At 54.9% G+C, this 24,159-nt stretch overlaps 1 protein-coding gene across 4 annotated transcripts; it reads right to left on the bottom strand.

Moving 5' to 3' along the window:
• Window positions 1-3,015: 3,015 nt before the first annotated feature.
• On the bottom strand, window positions 3,016-18,238 carry NBL1 (NBL1, DAN family BMP antagonist). Of its 4 annotated transcripts, none has more exons than XM_017506153.2 (5): window positions 17,191-17,251; window positions 10,866-11,067; window positions 6,232-6,420; window positions 5,999-6,110; window positions 3,016-4,588 (listed from the first exon to the last, which is right to left on the bottom strand). In XM_017506153.2, exons 3-5 carry the CDS (start codon window positions 6,399-6,401, stop codon window positions 4,325-4,327), a joined length of 546 nt encoding a protein of 181 aa, XP_017361642.1. In that variant the 5' UTR covers window positions 6,402-6,420; window positions 10,866-11,067; window positions 17,191-17,251; the 3' UTR covers window positions 3,016-4,324. The 4 variants fall into 4 exon arrangements, with proteins under 4 accessions (XP_017361642.1, XP_017361637.1, XP_037586288.1 ...); XM_017506148.2 differs by having other exon boundaries at window positions 10,870-11,067; XM_037730360.1 differs by lacking the exons at window positions 10,866-11,067; window positions 17,191-17,251 and adding an exon at window positions 18,027-18,238.
• Window positions 18,239-24,159: the final 5,921 nt, after the last annotated feature.

Raw genomic sequence — 24,159 nt, 5'->3', positions numbered from 1 at the left:
CTGGAGTGCAGTGGTGTGATCTTGGCTCACTGCAACCTTCACCTCCAGGGTTCAAGCGATTCTCCTGCCTCAGCCTCCGGAGTAGCTGGGAATACAGACGCTTGCCACCATGCCCTGCTAAATTTTTTTTTGTATTTTTAGTAGAGACAGGGTTTCACCGTGTTAGCCAGGCTGGTCTTGAACTTCTGACCTTATGATCCGCCTGCCTCAGCCTCCCAAAGTGCTGGGATTACAGGCATGAGCCACTGTGCCTGGCCAAGAGGGACTTTCAAGAATCCTCAGCTTTTGCTTGATTACTTCTAACCAGGAGGGGTTCCTGCCCAGAGGAGACAGCGGGTGTCACTATGGAACAGCTGAGTTTTAAGGAGTTGTCAGCTCCAGACCTCCATGCCTGTCAGTACACAAGAGAACTGGGGCAAGCTCCTCATGACACAGAAGGAGAAATCGAGGCCCCAAGGAAGTTGCCTGGCCTGACCAAAGCTGCTCTGTGCCAGAAGGCAATGACCAACTGGGTAAACTCCCTGAAGGCAGGGACCTGTCTGTCCAGTTCACAGCTGGATCTCTGGCATGTATTAGGCTCTCAATAAATATCTGACCAATGAATGAATAAATGTACAAAACTATCAGTGTGACCGCCTGCAGCATCGGCCAGTCATTCATTCTCAGTCATAACAGCTGACATCCACTGAGGTCTTACTAAGGCCAGGCGTGTTCCAAGCTCTGCATGTGTGTTGACTCATGTAATGCTCACTGTGACCCTTAGAGTGAGGTAGGTATGACTATTACTCCCCGTTTTGCACATAGGAAACCTGAGCCTCGGAGATCTTATGTGACTTGCTCAAGTCTGGAGTCAGGAAGTGATCCATCTAGGATTTGAACCCAAGCAGAGTCGATCTCCTCAAAGGCTGGGAGCAGAGGAAGGAAACCAGCTGAAAGCTGGCTCCATACAGGCAAACAAAGTGGAAAGAGAAGGGTCTGCGTTGCTATCTGCGCTGGTATCAGTACTAATCCCTTGGAAAGACTTGGTACCCCCTCTTTGGGGGAGGTTGCAATTCCCTCCATCCTGGAAAGCTGGCACTAACCTAGGGATGCTTCTCAATTGATGTCTCTCAAGCCAGGCTCCTCCCTCTCGCTGGGTTCCCACATCCAATCAGCAGCGCCTCTCACAGCCCCACCTCTCCAACCCCACTTCCTGACCTAACCGGCCCCATCCTCTCCCGCCTGCACACTTGCAGTCAACCCTGATGGCCTCAGCATCTCCCTCCTTCAATCCAGCTTAGTCTCTTGAAACCCAGCTTTGCACAGACACCTCTAGGGTGCCTCAGTGCAAAGAGAATGAAGTCTGAATTCTGGCTGGCATTCCTGGCTGCACCAGCCAGACCAACCTACCTTCCTGTTTTATTTCCAACAGACCCTTATAAGTTGCCCTGCCCTTCCCTCCGCTCCTACCCCTCCCCCCCCTTTTTTTTTTTTTGGACAGGGTCTCACTCTATTACCCAGGCTAGAGTGCAGTGACATGAACATGACTCACTGCAGCCTCAGCCTCCAGGGATCAAGCAATCCTCCCACCTCAACTTCCCACGTAGCTGGGACTGCAGACACATGCCACCACACCTAATTTTTTTATTTTTTATAAAGACAGGATCTCACTTTTTGTTGCTCAGGCAATACTCCTGTATTGGCCTCTCAAAGTGCTGGGGTTACAGGCGTGAGCCACTGCACCCAGCCCTTATTTATGTACCTACGAATGTATACCCAGCTCTGTTCCAGACACAGGATGGAGGCAGTTCCTGCTCAAGACTGTGCTGCCATTAGGTGTGCAGGTGTGAGGCCAGGAATCAAGGGAACTGTGAGCTTACTCGAGTCACCTGTGCTTCCAGAGCCCTCGTTTCCCACCCTGTAAAACAAATGAGGGCCGGGGGTGGTGTAATCCCAGCACTTTGGGAGGCCGAGGTGGACAGATCACATGAGAACAGGAGTTCGAGACCAGCCTGGCCAACATGGTGAAACCCTGAGTCCACTAAAAATACAAAAATTAGCTGGGCCTGGTGGCAGGTGCCTGTAATCCCGGCCAGTTGAAGGCTGAGGCAGGAGAATCGCTTGAGCATGGGAGGCAAAGGTTGCAGTGAGCCGAGATCAAGCCACTGCACTCCAGAGAGACTCTGTCTCAAAAAAAATAAACAAACAAATGTGAAATGTCCTACGATGGACTTGCTCAATGATAAATGAGTACTGGCATCCCCAAGCTTGGTGTGGGCACTGTACCGATGCCTGGGTTCAAGTCCTGTTGGTGACATTTCTTCAACACATGACCCTGGGAAAATTGCCAGCGCCTGCACCTCAGATGCCTGATCTATAAAATGAGGACAATATCCACATCACTGGGAGGTGGTTGGACTGGGTGAGGACCCAGCACAGGAACCAGCCTTCTATATTAATTTGTAACCAATACTTTTTTTTTAAATCTTTAAATTTTTTTTTTTTTTAAAGACAGTGTCTCGCCATGTTGGCCAGGCTGGTCTTGAACTCCTGACCTCAAGTGATCCACCTGCCCTGGCCTCCCAAAGTGCTGAGATTACAGGCGTGAGCCACTGAGCCCCGCCCCATAACCAATTATTTTGTCCATTTCCCCATCTCCTGGGGCCCAGGCAGGCCAAGCCCAGGCGAGGGCTGATGCTACGCCATTGTGTGGGTGAAAAGAGATGGCACGAGGCAAGCCGAGGAGACAGGTCAAAATCCATGAAGCCCAGTTCTGGAGGCCCACCCAAGGTGTATGTGAGGCCAGAAACTGTCACCCAAGGAAAGTGGTGGGAGCTGAGGAGACGGAGGATCACGCGCCAGGGTGCACACGGCAGGACCAGGACAGGACCACCAGGATGCAGAGACGGCGCTGCTGGGCAGGGGCTGGCAGGTCTGCTCAGCATCCCCTGCCTGAGCCCAGGCCCCGCTTCCCCTGGGCCTCGCGGCCAGCACTTGCAGAGAACCTGGCAGAGCCAGTCAGTAAGGAGGAGAACACAGGCGTTGAAGGAATTTATTCATGAGAAGACTGAGGGTCCATCAGGGAGACTGTCCAATGGTGAGACGCTCCAGAAGCCCAAGTCGCAACAGCCAGGAGGGCCGGGACACCCCAGGCAGGAGGCAGTGGGCTGGCACAGAAGAGCAGACGCAGGCAGTTCTGGGCACAGAGGGGCTTTCTTCACGGCCCGCCTGCCCTGCCCCTCCCCCCAGGTCCCCACCCATCTAGAGTTAAAGTGCAGCTGGGAGGGAGGAGGCGGGCAGAACTGGGGAGCTCGAGAGATCCCGAGTGAGCCCTGGCCGTCCACGAAAGCCAGACGTCGTCCTCGTCCTGGACTTCCTCGAGGCTCAGCCCAAGCTCATCCTACCCAGGGCCTCTGGAACCTTGGGGCAAGGGAGGTAACCCCTCACTCCCATACCCATCCGATATTTAGAAAGAGCATCCCTCGGAGAGGGGGGCCCGCTCCAGCAACTTTCTGGGGGGCCTAGAACTTGGGGGACAGTGGGGGTGCACTAATGTTTCTAACAGGGAGAGGAAGGGGAGGCTGATCTTCAGGGATTGTCTGGGGGGTCGTCCCCCTCCCTCTGGCCTTGGAAGACTCCTCCCTCTCCTCCTTCCTCTCCTCCCTCTCCCCCACCAGGCAAGCCAAGGAAGCCAGAGAAAGGCCCAGAGAGCCTGGCGCCCAGCTCCAGCAACATAAGTCAGCAGGGTCCTGCCCAGGCCTGACTCCCAAACCCCTCCGCTGAGGAAAGGCCACTTCAGTGCCATTGGGGCAGTGCTTCTCTGGGGATGGGGAGGGGGCGAGGGGCCTTGGGGGAAGCCTGTGGGGCTGGAGCCTCCTGTTTCTGCCAGCGGTCTTTCTAGCCCAGCCCCCTCCTCAAGGCTGAGGCTTGCAAGATGCTCACCCTAAGCCCTGAACCTCAGCAGGACCATCTGCACCCCGACACACCTTAGCCTGTTTCATGCCATCTTGGATGGCCTTCCCCCGACTCAGCGGCTCAGCCAACTTCCTCCCCCTCCCACAGGTTCTTCTCTAGAAGCCAGACAGGAAGAGACACCCCCCAAAAAAAAGAGCCCTGAAGACCTCTGTTTCCTCCCCCCCACTCTTGAATATATTAAATTGTGCAGCTTGCCTCCAACCCCTACCCTTCAGATCTCCATGGCAACCGGGCAGCATTCCAAGTCCGAGTCTGAATCCAAGTCCATCCAGTGCCAAAGGGGGGCTTCAGCCTCTCCCCCAACTCCTCCCCGGAGGGTGAGACCCAACATTCCACAGGGGGATGAGAGGGGAGGAAGAGTTGGGGGGCCTCAGTCCTCAGCCCCCTCTTCCTCCGTGTGGGGAGCCCCAGGGGGGTCCTCGGGCTCAGGGGTCTGCCCGCCAGGATGGGGGTGGGGATGGGGGTGAGGGTGGGCAACGGGCTGGGAGCCTAGCCCGTCCTCGCCCTGCACATAGACACTCAGCCCCTCGTGACTGGGCTCTTTGCCGCAGGCCTGGCAGCTACAGTGCAGGATCTTCTCCACCAGCTTGTCCACCCTGGGCACCTCCTCGTGGCCCGGGCACTCCAGCGTCACCTGCAGAGGGAAAGAAAGAAGGGCAGGGATGCTTCCAAAGGCCTGGGGAGGAAGCCCCTAGGATAATACCTCCTCATGGGACCAAGAACCCCAGAGCCCACCTGTGATGCCCAGTTAGCTCCAGGGTCCCATGGGGAGGGAGAAATTGAACCCGTGCACAAGCCACCAGAGCTGTCTCCTCACACCAGACCTGCTACCTCCCCACCCATTCCCCACCAGCAGCCACAGGGAAATCCAGTGTGGCCTGCCCCTGCTAAAATCCCCTCACTGTCCCCATCCCCCTGTACTTGGAGACAAACCCTGACCCCTCACTAAGGCCACCCAGGGCCTTCAGGTGCTGCTGGCTGGCTGGCCTCCCGACCCCTGACCCTGTGCCACTCTCAACCATTCTGTGCTTTAGCTCTGCCTCAGGGCTCTGCACATGCTGTTCCTTTGCCTGGAAGGTTCCCCACCCCACCCCACTGCCACTTGCCAACTGTGCCTTTGAATCTGAGCTCAGACTTTACCTCCTCAAAAGAGCCCCACCCCAAAGCCCAAGCCCAGCTGAGGCTCGCCCTGTAGGAACCCCAACTGCCTCTTACTCTGCCCCTATCATCACCCATCGAAGTACCTTCTTTCCTTCTCCCTCCCTTCTTCTCCTCCTCCCTCCCTTCCACAGAGCGCCTATCCTGTGCCAGCTCTCAGGACACAAAGACACATTTCCCCCAAGGAAAGCAGAGTCTAGCGGGGGGAGAGAGACCTGTCAAAATCACCCGGATGCAGGTGGAAGACTGCAGGTGTGACAGGTGCTTGAAGCGGAGGCAAGCTGTGCTCTGAGAGCCAGCGGTGCGGGGGTGTGGCCCAGTCAGGGGGTCTGGAAAGGGGCCCTGAGGAAATGCTGCTTGGGACACAAGCAGAAGAGTGAATAGAAGTGAACTAGGTAAGGAGGAGGGGGAAGAAGGTGTTCCAAGCAGGGTAAAGGACAGGGGCAAGGGCCGTGGGGTACGAGTGAGCAGAGCAGGTGCGAGGGACTGAACGGAGGCAGCGCTGTTAAGTGCCAAGCTAGTGAGGAGGGCGGGAAGCAGGAGGAGGCTGGAGAGGCCGCTGAGCCAGGCCACGCCAGGCTCTTGGGGCAGGGCAAAGACTTTGGTCTGATCCTGTAACAACAGGAAGCCCTTGAAAGGACTTCAGCCCACGAGAGGCATCAGAATGGAGCTTCGGGAAAATCCCTGTCCTGTACAAGTTGGTGTCAGACTTCTGAGCCATCCTGTGGGGGGCCCATGTCTGTACTCCCAGCCCTTTACCCTGCACACAGCGGGGCCGTGCTACGCTGCTGTGGCCGCCTGCTGGAATGCAGGAGGCTGGGGAGAAAGGCCAAGGCCAGGGCAGGCTCTGGGCCAAGGCTGGGTGGGGCAGGCCGGCAGTACTCACAATCTCCCACATGGACTGGGCTGGCATGCAGGAGTCACAGTGAACCAGGGACTCTGTGGACTGTGGGAAGGTGTTGGGGACGCTGTAGCTGAAGCACTGTCCTAGGCACGCCCTGTGGGAGGAGAGGGCACCATGCGTGTCACTGTTGGGAGGCAGGGATGGGCAGCCCTGGTCCCTCTTTCTCCCTCCTTGGGCCCCCATCCGCATCCCCCCATCCACCCCTTGGGTCCCACCTGTTCTGGATGGACTTGGCCTCACAGCCACTGTGTCCCACGATCTGGGTGATGTTCTTGGCTTCGCACCAGGCACTCTTGTCCGGGAACAGTGCCAGCTTGTTGATGGGCGGTGGGGCAGCCAGCAGCATGGCAGGGAGAACAGCCCCCACCAGGACCCGAAGCATCATGCCCGTGGCCTCCAGAGCCCTGGAACAGAGCACAGGTGCCAGGTGAGGCACAGCAGGGCCCAGGGGGTCTGGGCAGTGGTGTTACAGCATGGGCTCTGGCATCTGACTCCACGGCACAACCCCAGCCCTCCTACTTACTAACCAAGTGCGACTTTGAACAAGTTATTTCTCCACTCTGAATCCCACAATTGGAGCTGGGAGTGGTACCTACATCAGATGGGTATCTGGAAGGTCAAATGAGATATTAAATCAGCCTAGCAGATAGGCACATTCCGTATGTGTTGATTGGTTTTATAACTTCCTATGTTGCCTTGAGCAAGTTACTTTTTATGTCGGTGCCTTGGTTTCTTCATCTAAAAAGGGGAGATGGTGCCACTGCATGGCGAAGGATTGCAGTCACGAAGTGTTCAAGCACGTGTCAAGTGTTGAACAACTGCTACCTTTCTCCCTTTGACCCTGTGGGTCATCAGGAAAATGCACAAAAAGTTGTCCACACAGCCCTCGAGGAGCTGGCCACACACCACGTCTCCTGGAAAGCCGTTGCAACAGCTGTCAGGATTCTGATGTTTGAAAACTTAGCCTTAACCTTCACGTTGCTGTGATTTTTTTGTTTTTGTTTTTTGAGAAAAGATCTCACTCGGTCACCCAGGCTGGAGTGCAGTGGCATGATCACGGCTCACTGCAGCCTCGACTTCCCTGGCTCAGGTGATCCTCCCAACTCAGCCTCCTGAGTAGCTGGGACTACAGGTGTCCGCCACCGTGCCCGGCTAATTTTTGTAAAGACAAGTTTCACCATGTTGTCCAGGCTAGTCTCAAACTCCTGGGACTCAAGTGATCTTCCTGCCTCAGCCTCCCAAAGTGTTGGGATTACAGGCGTGAGCCACTGCACCTGGCCTGCAGTGACTTCGTGGGCCACCCTGGCTGGCCAGTCCTCAGGCAAAAAAAACTGACCTTGAACCAGGCAGTATTGCTTATTTATTTATTTATTTATTTATTTATTTATTTTTGAGACAGAGTCTCACTCTGTCGCCAGGTGCCAGGCTGGAGTGCAGTGGCACAATCTCGGCTCACTGCAACCTCCACCTCCCAGGTTCAAGCAATTCTCCTGCCTCAGCCTCCCTAGTAGCTGGGACTACAGGTGCATGCCACCACACCCAGCTAATTTTTGTATTTTTAGTAGAGATGGGGTTTCACCATGTTGGCCAGGATGGTCTCAATCTCTTGACCTCGTGATCTGCCCACCTCGGCCTCCCAAAGTGCTGGGATTACAGGCATGAGCCACCACGCCCGGCCAGTATTGCTTTCTAAGACGCCTCACTAGAAACTCGAATCCACAAGTCCACGCAGATCACTACCCCCGGCCCCATCCAGAGTCAAGCAGGAGCCAATCAAAGCCAAGCACTTGGCTATTTGCAAATTGCCCTGCTACAGGATGCAGTGAGATACTAAAACAATACCAGGATCTGCCAAAAGGTGGTGCTGCAGGGCAGTGTGTGTCAAAGGATTCTGCTTGTTGGAGACACACGCCAGTGGGTTTCACCCACTGCAAAAAGCACAGAGGAGGGAGGCTTCAGAGAGATTCAGAGATGAGGATAGTGCCTTCTTCGAGGAGACCCGCAAACCCACAGAGGACAGGACAGTGGAGAAGGGGCATGTTTCCACATGTGCCTGTGACGGGGACACTCAGGCCTGTTTCCCCGCAACCTTAAAGTGAGTGCAGTGACCCAGCCCCATGGTTCCCAAACATGACAAATGATCAGAATTCCCTGGGAACTCCTGGAGTAAAAGTTCTAGGGTGCGGAGGAGTCTGCGTTTTGATCAGGCTTCCTCAGCAGCTCTGCACTCAGTCAAGCATTCTTTATTTTGGGACAGTCCCTGCAAAAGATAAAGTAAGGCTGAATCAGGAGGGACAGGTCCCGGTCCCACTGGCTCCATAAAAGCCCGGCACCAGGAGTCAGGTGGCTTGGGAATGGGCATCCCATTTAGGACAGTCCTACTATGGACCATGGGGATGGCAGAGCCAGGTAGATTATGATTTTATTTTTATTTATTCATCTATTTTTTTGAGACAGTCTCACTCTGTCACCCAGGCTGGGGTGCAGTCATGTGATCTAGGCTCACTGCAAACTCCGCCTCCAGGTGCAAGCGATTCTGCTGCCTCAGCCTCCAGAGTAGCTGGAATTACAGGCACTCACCACCACATCCCACTTACTTTTGTATTTTTAGTAAATATGGGGTTTCGCCATGTTGGCCAGGCTGATCTGGAACTCATGACCTCAAGTGATCTGCCCACCTCAGCCTCCAAAAGTGCAAGGACTACAAGTGTGAGCCATTGTGTTTGGCCCAGAGCCAAGTACCTTATAAAGTGTCTGGGGAGCGGGGGTCTCAAGGAGGGCTGGCTGGGCATGGCTCCCGCAGGGCTGTGACCACCCCCTGGCACTCTGCTCCCCATCTAGCACGCTCCCCCAGCTCCTGCCCCTCTCCTGCAGGTCTCCATCTCAGGGGACCCCAATGCTGGGATGAGCCCCACTCCCAGCCCCCTAGGGAGGAAGGGCAGCTGGAAGTGAGGTCGGACAGGCTGCCCCCCCACACCATCCCAGATGAGTTCCTGTCACAAGGCTCTCACCCACGCATTTCCGGTCTCACTGACAAAGCCCATGTTTCCAGTACAACCACATCCTAACAAAATAGAATGGATTCCTTCCTAACTGGTAACCTGATGAATTTTTCAACAAGCCTGGCATGCAGGAGGCTTCCTGAGTCCTGAGTCAGGGTCTGCCCACAGCATACCTGAAGGGCCCTGTAGGTCCATTTAAGGCCAGGACTCCCTGGGCCCTCTCTGGGCTGGACTGGCCCCCTAGGCCCTTGGAGAGGTCCAGGGACTCTTGTCCTCCTGTATCTGACCCCACCTTGCTTCCTCAGGAACAACAGGTCACAGGGGGCAAGGAGGTGCCTGGGGCAGGAAGTGATGTGGATGTGGAATTGAGACTGGGGTTGTAATGAAAGTAGCCTGGGCCAGGCGTGGTGGCTCACACCTGTAATCCCAACACTATGGAAGGCCAAAGCAGGAGGATTGCTTGAGCTCAGGAGTTCAAGACTAGCCTGGGCAGCCAAGTGAGACTTGGTCTAAAAAAAAAATAAAATAGCCAGGCATTGTGATGTGCACCTGTAGTTCAGCTATGTGGGAGGCTGAGACGGGAGGATGGCTTGAGACCAGGAGCTTGAGGCTGCAGTGAGCCATGACTGTGCCCCTGCACTCCAGGCTGGGTGACAGAGCAAGAACCTGCAGAAAGGGAAAGGGGGAAAAAAGGACAGGAAAGAAAAGAGAAAGGAAGGGAGGGAGGGAGGCTGGGATGAGCACTCGGAGATGGAATTAGGAGAGGTCACAACTGAGGCTGTGGGTCAGGACCAGGCTGAAGCGAGTGTTGGGACCGCAGCTGAGGCTAATGAAGGCTTCCTGGGAGATGGGGTAATGGGGACTTTTGGGAGGAGGCCCAGAGATCAGGAACTGGTTATCAGGGTCAGGCTGGGGCAGAGGTTAGGAGAAATGAGATGAGCTAAGGCAGAAGGTCCCTCCTTACTTTCCACCCTTGCCAGTGCACAGCTGAGTTCACCACAGGGCCAGCTGTGCCCACAGAGGGGTGCTGTAACCCAACCCAACAGGCACTGGCAGGGCGCTGGGGCCATGGCCTCCCCGGGCCAGCAGCATGGAGCTCTGGCATTCTCCACGGGCACCCCCTAACCCCAGAAGCGTGGACCCTGCAGTCCCCAGTATTTGAACTGCAGCCCCTCCCCTTAGGAGCTGTGTGACTCCCAGAAATAAGTTCACTCCTCAGAACCAACCTTTCTCCTCCCTAATATGGGCAGCATTGTGCCTTCCCTGGAGAAGCACTGGGAGGAGTAAATGAAGGTATTCGGCATCAAGGAGGCACCCGCTAAGGTCAGCTCTCTAACCCCCAGAGGATCACAGGAAAGGCTGGGCCAGCATAAGAGCCAAGGCTGGGCTGGAACAGGAGACAGCGAGGATGCCAGGTGAAGTCTCTCCCACACACGGCTGGTATCCAGACACACCTACCTCCTCCCGCCCGCCTGCCCAGCCCCGAAGAGCCCAGGCTGCCCCCCACCAGTGGGGTGGGCTCTTAGCTGGCAGGTTTTCTTTTTTGTTAGTTTATGCTTTTTTGTTTTTTCACGCAGTAACTCAGCTATTTTTTTTTTAAGCAGCCATCGTACTTTCCTTCCTGAGCCTTGAGAGCCTCGCCCAGATTCTCAACCCTTCCTCCCACCCTGAAGGTCACACAGCAAGTCATGGGACTCCCCAAAAGCAAGGGCGGGAAGGGAAGCTGGAGACCTCCCAGGCCAAGTCCCCCTGCTCTGCAAGGGAGCTGTCTTAAGGCCCCGGCAAGTCAGGCAACGCAATGCCCTGCCCTGGACTGTTCAGCTCCCTGCAGTTCCATAGTCACTCACTCACTTCTCGGAGGGCAGGGGTCACTTCTAGGAGGGCGGGGAGAGAGGCAACAGTGAGGGCAGGGAGCTGAGGCCCCAGACCCTATGTCCACCCGGGCACTCCCCTGAGGGGAGGTCCAGGGATGTGGGTAAACAGGAGGCAGTTGTTTTGAGTCGGGGCGGTCAGAGATGGCTCTCAGGAGGAGAGCAGAGATTCTTAATTCTGAATTAAATATAAATGCAATCACAATCATGCGTCACATACCCATGGGGATGTGCTCTGAGAAATGTACCATGAGGTGATTTTGTCGGTCTGTGAACATCATAGAGTGAACTCAAACCTGAAGAGTCTAGCCTACTCATACCGAGGCTATTTGGCATAGCCTACTGCTCCTGGGTTACAAACCTGGACCACGTGTGACTGTACGGAACACTGCAGGCCACTGTAACACAATGGTGAGTGACATCTGAACACAGAAAACGTATAGTAGGCTAGATTCTAGATATAGCAGATTTCTTAGCCTCTCTGTGCTTCAGTTTCTGCATCTAAAAATGGAGGAAAGAATAGGATTAGGCAGTCGTTGCAGGACAGAATAAATTAATATCCAGGCCAGGCGCGGTGGCTCACACCTATAATCCCAGCACTTTGGGAGGCAAAGGTAGGAGAATTGCTTGAGCTCCGGAGTTCAAGACTAGCCTGGGCAACAAAAGGCGATCCCATCTCTATAAAAACTAAAAAACTAGCCAAGTGTACTGGCGTGTGCCTGTGGTCCCAGCTACTTGGGAGGCTGAGGTAAGAGGATCACTATGGCCTGGGAGGTTGAGGCTGCAGTGAGCCAGGATTGTGCCATCTTTCATGGTACAATTATGAAAGAAAGAAAGAAAAGGTGTAGTAAAAATATGGTATTATAATCCCATGGGAGGCCAGGCGCAGTGGCTCAGGCCTGTCATCTCAACATTTTGGGAGGTCAAGGTGGGCAGATCACTTGAGGTCAGGAGTTCAAGATCAACCTGGCCAACATGGTGAAACCCCGTCTCCACTAAAAATACAAAAACTAACCAGGTGTGGTGGTGCACACCTGCAGTCCCAGCTACAGGTACCACTGCACTCCAGCCTGGGGGACAGAGTGAGACTCCATCTCAAAATAATAATAATAATAATTTTATGGCAGCCCCATCGTGTATGTGGTTCATCATTATGCGGTGTGTGACTGGATATTAATTTTTTGTTTTTTGAGATGGAGTATTGCTCTTGTTGTCCAGGCTGGAAGGTAATGGCACAATGTTGGCTCACAGCAACCTCTGCCTCCCAGGTTTAAGCAATTCTCCTGCCCCAGCCTCCCGAGTAGCTGGGATTACAGGCATGCGCCACCACGCCCAGCTAAGTTTGTATTTTTAGTAGAGACGGGGTTTCACCATGTTAGTGAGGCTGATCTTGAACTCCTGACCTCTGATGATCAGCCCGCCTCGGGCTCCCAAAGTGCTGGGATTACAGGCGTGAGCCACCGCGCCTGGCCTGGATATTAATTTATTCTGTCCTGCAACAACTGCCTAATCCTATTCTTTCCTCCATTTTTAGATGCAGAAACTGAAGCACAGAGAGACTAAGAAATCTGCTTGGACTTACGCTGTTAGGAAACAGGAGAATCGGGATCTGAACCTGGACAGTAGCAGGTTAACCCCCAGCCACCCTTGCAGGTGAAAAGGTGGACAGAAGAGAAAGAGGCAAGAAAGGACAGAATCTGGAGTCAGGATGAGGCCTGGAGCTCGTGCAACTGCCTCAGCTGACTGTGCCTCTCATTCTTGTTAGCACCCTGGCATTCAGCCACTGCCTGGGCTGGAAGCTTGGGGGCTCCACAGACCAGAATTCAAATCCCACTCCCGACTCCCTAGCTGACCATCTGGTGGCCATGACTGACCCTGGCTGTTGGAGCCCTGGTAAAGGTATGTGTGACTCTATCCTTCCTCCTAGGGGTGCTGTGGGGCTTTAAAGGAGGTGTCCTTAGCACAGGTGAGTACCTTCTTCCCAACCCCACCTACCCACCACTCCCAAATCCAAGCCCTCCACTTCCTCGGCAGCCCCCTGCAAATGCCTGGTACATTCTGAGCTGCCGCTCACACAGAAAGGAAGTTCCCTGGGAGGCGACACCAGCAGACCCATTTTGGCACTGTGGAAACTGAGGCACAGGTCCAGGAAGTGACCCACCCGTAGCTCCCACTCTGGGGAAGAGGACAGAGAACAAACACAGCAGCCGTACCCTAGTTGCTTTCCTGGAAGCCTTGGTCCAGAGGGTCCCCAGCAAAGCCAGCTTCGGGGTCAGGCCTGCAGAGCCCCTTTTCGGAAATGCCTGCTAAAGCTGAAGATGCCGGACCCGGCCCTCCTCGTGTGACCCCCCCATGTCTGAGGCATGGCCTCGGTACCTGAATGTGCTCACGACGGGACTCCAAGACCCAGCCAGGCCAGGAGCGACAGCCTCCCAGCCCCCAGGAAAGGGGCCTTGATTAACAGCACTGCTGCTGGCCCCCCACCAGCCCACTGCCTGGATTCTGGGACCTGGAAAGGTATCTGAAATGACCCCTAAATATACAAGAGCAGCCTAGATTTCAAGGAACACCTCCTCCTGACTCCTGCCCATCGCAAAACCCTTTGTAGAACGGATCAGCTTTGGTATAACAAGTGAACCATCCTCCCCAATTCCTCTTTTGGGTTAAGTCTGAATATTCAGGGTCGCTCAAGGCCAGATATACCAGAATTTTCAAGGTAGAGTATATCCACTCACCCCAGACCCACACATGCACTCAAAAGCAGGCATACCCCACCTGTGCCCCTATGAAAACACAACACACACACATGCATATATAAGCATGCCTATATACGTACAAAAAAATGCACATCTGCACAAGTACCTGCTTTCTCTTACACACACACACACACCCCAGGCGTTTCCTGTTACCCATTCCAGCAATCACTCGGTGCACAGCCATGGATGGCAGGCCTGGAGAATCCATGGTGGAAAGGCGGGCTCTCCCTCCCCATCTTCACCTCCTGCTTCCAGAACCTCCTCTGGGAACCTTCCCACACTTGGCCCCAGCTGATGGGGATGGACAATACTACCTGTGGGCTCAGCATTCAGGTGACACTGCACTCCGCACACACACGAGCACGCAGCCTTTGTGGCTGGTGGCTTTCACACCAGATGCCCCCCCTTCCCTGCCTCTCCTACCTCTCCTCTCCCCCCATACTAAGTGCACGGTCTGCTCCTCCTCCTCCACTCTCTACAATTATGACAGACTTGGCTTCAAATCTTAGTTCAGTCATCCTAATCTTTCTCTTTATGTTTTTGTTTATAACAGGATCTCACTCTGCTGCCCAGGATGGAACGTGGTGTCACCATCATAGCTCACTGCAGCCTCAAACTCTGGGGCTCAAGCGATCCTCCCACCTCAGCCTCCCAAGTAGCTGGGTACTACAGGCACACACCACCATACCTAGCTAATTTTTGGTATTTTTTGTAGAAATGAGGGCTCCCTTTGTTGCCCAGGCTGGTCTTGAACTCCCACTTCAGCCTCCCAAAGCATTGGGATCACTTGGCCCCATTTTAACCTTTCTGTACTTCAGTTTCCTCATGTGCAAAGTGGGGATCGTGCTAATATCCAGCTCACAGTACAGCTGTGAAAATTAAACTGAAGAATACATGGAAACCTCTGGAGAGGTGGTCCATCATAGTTAATTTCTCAGGCCACGTCACCTTCAGTGCTAGCTTGGGCCTCTTACCCTCCCTGGGCCTCTGCCTGCCCCCTTCTGCCCTTCACTCCCACAGGATCCTGGGTGGGTCCTGAGGCTATTTCAGTCTGTGCTGCATCTGCCCCAGTGAAACTGGATTTAGGGAAAATCTCAAGGTGAAACTCAAGCAAGTGGGATGACAGCTGGGAACGGATTTTAGAAACTGTCAAGGGCAGCCCAACATGATTCCCTGCCAGGGCAGGAACTGGGAGGAAGATCCCACTCAGACTCTAAGACGGGGTCCTGGAGACACCAGCCTCCTCCAGAATCCAACTTGAAGAAAACAGGCTCTGCCCTGTCACCAGGCTGAGTGTGCTGCTGGGCGCAGAGGGTGTGGAGGGCGGCTGGGCTGCAGCCCTAGGCTTGGGGCTTGGCAAGGGCAGGGCGATTGCTCCAGGTCTTGGAATGAGCACAGGGACTTCCTTGAATGGTGCAACTTAAAATGTTCCTCTGTGAAGGGGCAAGGCAGTGTCACACCTGGGCTCCCTGCTCACTCAGGTAGGGCCCCGGCTCTGGTTAGCCGGACGGGGTTTCCTGGGCTCATCCTGAGGTTTGAGGATGCATTCTGGCCAAAGCTCATACATCGACTCTCTGTGTGCCTGGAGTCATGAGAGTCCAATGGTTATAGCTCGGGCCACTGACCCTTTGCTTCCCCTCCCTACGCTTCATGTTTGCAACCGTAAAATGGGCAGCCTGGTCTGTGAACGCCCATTTCAGCAGATCCCCAGGGAGGAGACTGGCTCCAGCATACTGCTTAAGGCCACTGTGATTCCACGACCCCATCTCACTGCAGGGTGGCTTCCTTCCTTCCTTCAGCACTGGGGAGGCTCTGGCCAGGCAGAGCATGAATCAGCTGTCCAGGGGGCGGACACACAGGGCCGAGCCCGTGCCACCCAGGCCTGCCTACACCTTCCAGCCCTGGCCACCTCTGTGCCAGCCCCTCAACCCAGGCCATGACCCTCCTTACCACAGACCCTCCTGCTCGCAGACCAAAAACAGTCTCCAAAACAAATCCATACTAATGAGCTGCTGCAGGGCCGGGCTGCACATCTGCTCAGCAGAAGTCTCACTGCAGACCTCACCATCAACCCTGCCCGTTCCGCCAGCCTCGGACCCTTGGGGTTGGGGGTGGGGGGAAGCAGCTAAACTCAGCCTGAAATTTCACTTTAAAATATTGACGCCATATCCCTGGCCAAGGCAGAACACCCTGTCCACCCCTCCAAAACACAGGCCCCAGGAGAGAGAAGTCCAGCTTGCAGGGGTGGGTGGAGAGGGGTGGGGGTCACCGAGGAAACGCGGCAGCCTCGCCTTTTCTTTGGCCCCAACTCAAGGCAAACCACGCCCAAACAGCCCCAGCATCTGGGGGAGTCTCGGGAGGCCCCATTCCGCAGTAACAAAGGGTGAGGGGCTCCTTGTTGACAAATTGCTTCCCCTCCTCCATTCCCCGCCAGCGTCCGGTCTTTGGCCTCCAGCCCTGACCTCTGTTTTCCCGGGGTGCCCCTAGTAACAGGCTGGTGGCGTCCAGCTGGGGGAGCGAAGGCCTCTGAAAGCCTGGAAGCGTGGCCTTCTCCCTTGATGCCCGCCAACCCCTGGCCACGCCAAGGCAGGCGGCTGCCCCCTCTGCCACCGCTTGTAAAAGATCAGAATCGCCCCGCCCTGGGAACGGGCCGGGCAGGTGGCCCGAAGCAGGGCCTGTCGTCCAGCCGACCTCGCGGGGGTGGAATTCTTAAAGGAAACTGAGCCCCGGGAAAGGCTGGCTCTCCCTGCCCCAGACTCAATTCCAGGGAGATGACCTGGGCCAGGCCGCGGGGCCGGCGGGAGGCAGGCGGAGGGCTTGGCGCACCTGGTCCAGGAAACTATTCCTGAACCCCGCTGGGGGAGGGCGAGCCTCCGACACTGGGGGGATTGTCTGGATCGAGGGCGGGGGGTCAGGGAGACGCGCAGACACACGGCGAGAACCCCACAGAGGACAGCGCAGAGACAGAAAGGGAGAGAAAAGCGAGAGGCAGAGACACAAACGCGGGCAGCCGAACACGGAGGCAGGCGGGCGGGGAACGGAAAGAGACGGGCAGACCCGGGGAGAGTAAGCGGCGGAAACGGAGCGATGGAGAAACAGACACACGGACGTAGGGACCGAAGCCGAGGGGGCCGGGGGAGGCGGAAACGTCCAGAGCCGAGAGGCGCGGCGCGGCGAGGCCCGGGCACGGCCGGGGACACGCGAGCCCGGCGGCCGAGCCCCAGCCCCTGCCCGGCCACGCATCTGCCTCCCTCCCTCCCTCTCTCTCCCGGCCGCGGAAACTCCGAGAGAGCAACGGAACCACGGGGCGAGTCTGGGGACGGGCTCCGGGCTCGGCGGTGCCCCCCGGCCACCCCGTGCCGCGCCCACGTCCCCAGAGCCGGCGTCCGGAGGCGCCCGCCGGGCCCCCCAGGGCTCCCGGGTTCGGCCGCGGTGCCTCCGCCCGTTGCCCGCGGCCGCAGCTCTGGGCCGGGGGCGCGGCGCTGCCCCCGCCGCCGAAGCCTCTGGAAGCCGGGTGCCCGCGTGCCGGCCCGGGCGGGACTTACCGCGCGCGCCCGCCGGCTACTGCGGAGCTGGGTGCGGGGGTCGCGGGCCCGGGCGCCCCGGGAGGCTCGGCGAGGCGGCCGGCAGGGCTGGGGGCGGTCCCGCGAGGCTCGGCTGGGCTGCGCTGCGCGCCGTCTGCGGCCCCGGGCGGGCGCGCGGCGCGGGGGAGCGGCTCCGACGTCAGGGTGGCTCCCTCCAAACAGGGCGCGAGGGCGGGGGCAGCGGGGAGGGCCGCGCGCAGAAAGAGCGGGCGGGCGCGCGCGGCCTCTCCCTCCGGGTGCGCAGGAAGGGGCGCCGGGGCCCCGGGCCCTCTCGCCGCCCGCCTGCCCGCCCCGGGCCGGGCTTCGGCGCTCTCCGACGGCGCGTGGGGCTGCCGGGACGCCTGGCCGGCGCCCGAGGGCCAGGGCAGCCCGCCTGGCGCCCCGGCCCGTTCTAAAGCGCCCTCCCTGGGTTTCTCTGCGCTTCCACTCTCTCCGCCCGACTTTTCCCGAGCCTGGGCTGTCAGGCCGTGCCATGACTCGGGGTGACAAAGATAGAGGTGTCTTTTTTGTGGGCACCGGGCACTGCAGACTTGCCCCGAGAGTGGGGCGCTCCAGCCCGCCGCGTCCCGGCACCGGGAGTCCGTCCTCACTCCGCAGTTCTGTGGTGCACCCCATCCGGTCCGCTCCGGCTTGCGACCCGGTTCAAGTCCGTGCTGTTGGTAGCCTGGGTCGCTCGGCCTCGCCCAGTCTCATCCTAGTGTCGCTCTCGACCTCCAATCGGCTCCAGGCACTTGGCTTAAGCATCCGGAGAAGCCCCAGGGACTATTAGGAACTAGAACGGCAGCAAATAGACTCACTTCTCTGGCTCCTGGGAAGAGCGGAGCGCCTGGCCCCAGCGTCCAGCCTCACCTCAGGGGTTCCCATCCAATCAGTGGGCACTTGGGTGGGTTGCGGCAGCGCCTTCTCTACTCTGTGTGCTTAACAACGGGATAAGAAAATAACTTGCTACTGAAAAGTGGTGGCCCAGGGACACCACGTGGGACACGATTGTGGGACTCGGGGATTTTGCTTTACAGCATAGTTACCTGTGTCCATGTGCTTTACCCACCTTAGCTGGAAACTTCCAGATGGACGCAGCCCTGGTCATCTGACTCATGTGGTTGCCGAGCATTCTGCGTGGCTCCTAGTGGCCTGCTGGGAACTCCCTGGTGTACTCCAGCCTACCCGCACCCTCCACACCAGCCTGCATCTGTGCCTCCTAGCTGTTGCCTGCACCCTTCCCTCTGCCCGGAATTCCCTTCCCCTCCTTTCGACTCCTGGCAAATATTTTTTCCAGCACCAGGTTGGAAAACCTTCCCAAGACCTTCTGGGAGCATCTCCCTCCTCCAGTGTGATCCTGGAGCACGGGATAGGAACTTCTGTTCATGTCAATTTCCCTCTAGAATAGCTGTGTATATTTCTTTCTTCCTTTAGACCTTGAGGGCAGGAATCATGTGTTTATTTCAGTGTCTCCAGTGCTTATGGGCAGGCCAGGTGAGATGTACAATGTATTTGGTTGAATGACATTATTATTATGACACAGTTTTGATTTTGTCGCCCTGGCTGAAATGCAATGGTTCAAGCCACCATGCCCAGCGAATAAAGTAATTGTTATCCCCCACTGATGTAGCACAGATAGGTCTTCACTTAATGGTAACTATAACCGTTATAATAGTTCACATGTGTTGAGCACCTTACCATGTGCCTCATCCCATTGCCAGCACTTACCACTCTCATAATAAACCTATGAGTTAAGTATTGTCTCTTATTTTAAAAGTGCTGCGCGCGGTGGCTCATGCCTGTAATCCAGCACTTTGGGAGGGTGAGTGGAGAGGATCACTTGGGGTCAGGAGTTTGAGACCAGCCTGGCCAATATGGTGAAACCCTGTCTCTACTAAAAATACAAAAATTAGCCAGGTGTGGTGGCGTGTGCCTGTAGTCCCAGCTACTTGGGAGGCTGAGGCAGGAGAATCACTTGAACCCGGGAGGCGGAGGTTGCAATGAGCTGAGATGGCACCACTGCATTCCAGCCTGGGCAACAGAGTAAGACTCCGTCTCAAAAAAAATAAATAAATAAAGTAAAATAAATAATAAAAGTGAAAAAAAATCCTGAGGCAGGAAGATCACTTGAGCCCAAGACTTTGAAGCTGCAGTGAGCTATGATTGTGCCACTGTACTCCAGCCTGGGTGATGTTACAGAAAGCTAATTGTGGAGCTTAATGAACTTGTCACTCCAGCAAGGCCTTGCCTCAAAAAAAAAAAAAAAAAAAAAAAAAAAAAAAAATAAAAAAAAAAAAAAAAAAAAAAAAAGTGAAAAAAAAGAAGGTCTAGAGAGAGGTTAAGTAACTCACCTAAAGTCACACAGTAAGAGGCCATGCCAGCTAATGTCTGTTGGATAACCATGTACCATGTACTGCAGAAACCAGACTCATTGCACTGTACACAGTAGGCACACAGGAAATATTTACCATTTTGCAGCCAAAGGTTACCACCATCATCTTTCACACATACCCTGAGCAGTATGGAAAGTGGAGTTCTGTATCTTGTAAGAATCCACTCCCACACTGCAGAAAGCTAATTGTGGAGCCTGATGAGCTTGTCAGATTACACACAGAGCCAGGAGTAGAAGCCGCAACTTCCAGCCAGTGCCCTCCACGGGGCAGCCCACCATCTCTCAAACACGGGGACATTCAAGAACAACATCAACCTCCTAATCAGGGACAGAGGGTTTGGAGTTGAGTCACCATCTGTCTGCTGATGACTGATAACTACAGGAAAGCTACTGTGTGGGCAGGGGGCCTGGTAGGTCACTTGGTAATAATATCTATCCATAGCTACATTTTGTGCCAGGCATGATACTGGGCACTCTGTCTGCTTCATCTCTAATCCTTACCACAGTCCCATTATTGTTCCCATTTTACAGGTGAGAAAAATCGAGGCACCAGAAAGTGTCATGGCCTGCTCAAGACCACACTGCTAGTGATTGACAAAGCCTGGACTTGAGCCCAGACCTGTCAACACCAAAGTCCATGTTTCTGTGCCCACCACACCCCCTCTATCCTCTCAGCTGCCTCAGTGCATCTCCCCATCAGGCTGCAGCCAGGATGTTGCTCCGATGATGAGATCCAGGGTGGTGGGGCCCCAGCAGGAAAGGCAGAACCTGTCATGTCAGAGTCTCCCAGCTCCAGCAGATGCACCTGGTTGGCAGTAGTGTTCCAGCTGCCCCTACAGGCCTGGCTGGCACAGGGCATGGGCCCAAGGCCAGAGCCTCCTGGCCCTGAGCCAGCCTCTTGGGGCCGAGGTAACGTGGGGCCCAGAGCTGGGGCTCAGGGCTGAAAGCCCCTCTCTCCCGCTCATTAGCAAACATCTGGGCTCAGGAAAATGACCGACCTGGAATGTGACTGAGCGGTGGGGAGCTGCTCTCTCCCAGAGTCCGTGAATGCGAGCTCCCTCTTGCAGGGCACGGGCTCAGGCCAGCTGTTTCCTCTAATCCTGTCAGTCTGGCCTCGACAGGGGTCCAAACCTCTGCACTCTCACTGGAGCGAGAGAATGAAAACCAGCAAAAGACCTGCCTTCCCAGTCCAGTGCATTGAATCAGAGGGTTGCTACACCGTCCCTCTCTTTTTACGATAAAGACAAGAGCATTCACACTTCCAGGTTTGGAGCTGGGAAGAGCCATTCGGACTCATCAGGGGAGGCTCAGGGTTTAATTTTTGCTGCATCGCCTTCTGACCCTGAGAAAGTTGTTTCACACCTGGGCCTTGGTTTTCTTATCTATGAAATGCAGTTTGTAGTTCTGTGTACTCCCAGAGATTAGATTTGTTGTCTGGATTCATTCATTTATCCAACAAATATTTACTGTTCGTATGATGTGCCAGACATGCACAGAGCTATTGAGGACTCAACAGACTAGACCAATAAGGTCCCAGCCTCCAAGGAGTTTATGTTCTGCCACAAGGAGGCAGATTGTGTAATAAACAGATGAGCGGATCTCACATAATCAATGTGTTACGAAGGTTCCAGGTTCAGTTGTTTAATATTTATTTAAAAGAGCCAGGTGCGGTGGCTCACGCCTGTAACCTCAGCACTTTGGGAGGCTGAGGCGGGTGGATCACCTGAGGTCTGGAGTTCAAGACCAGCCTGACCAACATGGAGAAACCCTGTCTCTACTAAAAATACAAAATTAGCCGGGCATGGTGGTGCATGCCTGTAACCCCAGCTACTCAGGAGGGTGAGGCAGGAGAATCGCTTGAGCCCAGGAGGCAGAGGTTGCAGTGAGCCAAGATCATGCCATTGCACTGTAGCCTGGGCAACAAGAGCAAAACTCCAGCTCAAAAAAAAAAAAAAAAAAAAAAAGTCATAACTGTTGGCCCAAGATGGTGGTTCACACCTGTAATCCCAGCTCTTTAAGAGGCCGAGGTGGGTGGATCATTTGAGGTCAGGCGTTCAAGACCAGCCTGGCCAACATGGTGAAATCCCAACTCTACTACAAATACAAAACTTAGCCCGGTGTGGTGGTACATGCTTGTAATCCCAGCTACTCCGGAGGCTGAGGCAGGAGAATTGCTTGAACCTGGGAGACGGAGGTTGCAGTCACCCCAGAGCACTCCAGCCTGGGCGATGGAATGAGATTCCATCTTGAAAATAATAATAATTTAAAAGAAAAAAAGGAGAAAAAGTGTTACGAAGGAACTAAGAGTGGGCGATGTGGTGGGGGAGACGAACTTACTGAGAAGCCGCAGAACACGTTGCTACGAGGTTACATTTAAGGTGAGATTATAATGAGACGGAGCCAGGATTCGAGAAGATAGATGGACACAAAGCGCTCGGCACAGTTCCTGGAAAACAGCACGTGCTCCATAAAATGAAAGCTATTTCGGGGAGGTTTCATATATATAGCTCAGAAAAGGCCCTGGAGTCAGATGCCCTGGATCAAATCCAGGATTCAGTACAAAGCGTCCTCACCTTACTCCAGTATTGCACCTCTTGAGCCTCAGTTTCCTCATCTGGAAAATAGGAATTGTAATAGGACCAATTCCCAGGATTCACTAAGAGACGTGAATGTGAGGCACAGAGCCTGGCACATGCTTGGCTCTCAGGAACTGGCAGTTACTATGGTGGGTTTTTTGTTTTTGTTTTGAGGTGGATTCTCCATCGCCCAGGCTGGAGTGTAGAGGCACAATCTCTGCTCACTGCAACCTCGGCTTCCCAGGCTCAAGCGATCCTCCCACCTCAGCCTCCAGAATAGCTGGGACTACAGGTGCATGCCACCACACCCAGCTAATTTTTGTATTTTTAGTACAGACAGGTTTTTGCCATGTTGGCCAGGCTGGTCTCAAACTCCTGACCTCAGGCAATCTTCCCACCTTGGCCTCCCAAAGTGCTGGGATTACAGGCATGAGCCACGACACCTGGCCATATTATCCTTCTTCATAAAGGAAAAAAGGATTTGCCCAAGTCCGCTCCGCAAGTCAGCAGAAGATCCAGGACCAGAATCAGGTGTTCTGACTTTTAGCCCACCCCTCTGGGCTGTGTCCTCTAGACTCTTCCTCCTTGCTGGTAGGCTCAGGAAGCCTCGGGCCCCATCTTGGGCCCTAGGAGACACAGAAGGAGAAGGTGGCCATGCACCATGGGTTCCGCAGTTCGGAGTCTGTCCTCTCAAGGGCTGCAGAGGGCCTTGGCCTGGACGGGAGAGCAGGAATGAGGCCCCAAGGACTCCATGGATCCTTGGCCCTATGGAAAAATGTAAAATGTTCTTTGTAGGGCCAGGTACAGTGGTTCATGTCTATAATCCCAGCACTTTGGGAGGTCGAGGCAGGAGGATCACTTGAGTCCAAAAGTTTGTGACCAGCCTGGGCAACATAGCAAGACCCTGTCTCCACAACAAAATTTTAAAAATTGGCCGGGTGCAGTGGCTCATGCCTGTAATCCCAGCACTTTGGGAGGCCGAGGCGGTTGCATCACCTGGGAGTTTGAGAACAGCCTGACCAACATGGAGAAACCCCGTCTCTACTAAAAATACAAAAATTAGCTGGGCATGGTGGCACATGCATGTAATCCCACCTACTTGGGAGGCTGATGCAGAAGAATCACTTGAACCTGGGAGGCAGAGGTTGTGGTGAGCTGAGATCACGCCATTGTACTTCAGCCTGGGCAAGAAGAGCAAAAATGTCTCAAAAAAAAATATTTTAAAATTAGCCAGATGTGGCAGCATGTACCTCTAGTCCCAGCTACTTGGGAGGCTGAGGTTGGAGGATCACTTGAGCCCAGGAATTTGAGGCTGCAGTGAGCTATGATCTTACCATTGCACTCCAGCCTGGGTGATAGAGCAAGCTCCTATCTCAATCAATCAATCAATCAATAAAAACACTATTTGTAGGTAGGGTGAGAGACCAAAAATCAAGAAGAGAAATCAAGGCCTGGCACGGTGGCTCCTGCCTGTAATTTCAGCACTTTGGGAGGCTGAGGTAGGAGGATCACTTTGAGGTCAGGAGTTCAAAACCAGCCTACGCAACCTAGTGAGACCCTGCTCCACAAAAAAAAATTTAAACAAAGGTGATCGGACCAGAGAGGATGCCCGACCCAGGCTGGGCCTATCAGGCTATCTTCCTGAACTGAGAGGCATAAGGACCATTTGGGACAACTGCCACCCATAAGGGCAGAGTTCTTGAGAACTCTGGCTGCTGAAGGAGCTGACGAGGGCTTGGTTCTTGCCAATGCCTCCTCGGTGTTCTTCTTCACCTTGGATTCTATGAGCCTCTTAAGGATCTCACAATCTCAAGCTGACTTGAAGGAATGTGCTACTTGCCTCCTAAAAATTTTTGACTAAAGGAACAGTGTTTTTTATTTTATTTTTTTATTATTTTTTTTTTTGAGACGGAGTTTCGCTCTTGTTACCCAGGCTGGAGTGCAATGGCGCGATCTCGGCTCCCCGCAACCTCCGCCTCCCGG

Source organism: Cebus imitator, unplaced genomic scaffold, assembly GCF_001604975.1.
Source record: "Cebus imitator isolate Cc_AM_T3 unplaced genomic scaffold, Cebus_imitator-1.0 Scaffold15, whole genome shotgun sequence".
NCBI classification, from domain to species: Eukaryota; Metazoa; Chordata; class Mammalia; order Primates; family Cebidae; genus Cebus; species Cebus imitator.
Note: the sequence above shows the minus strand (reverse complement) of the source record. Positions and strands in the feature narration are given on the sequence as shown.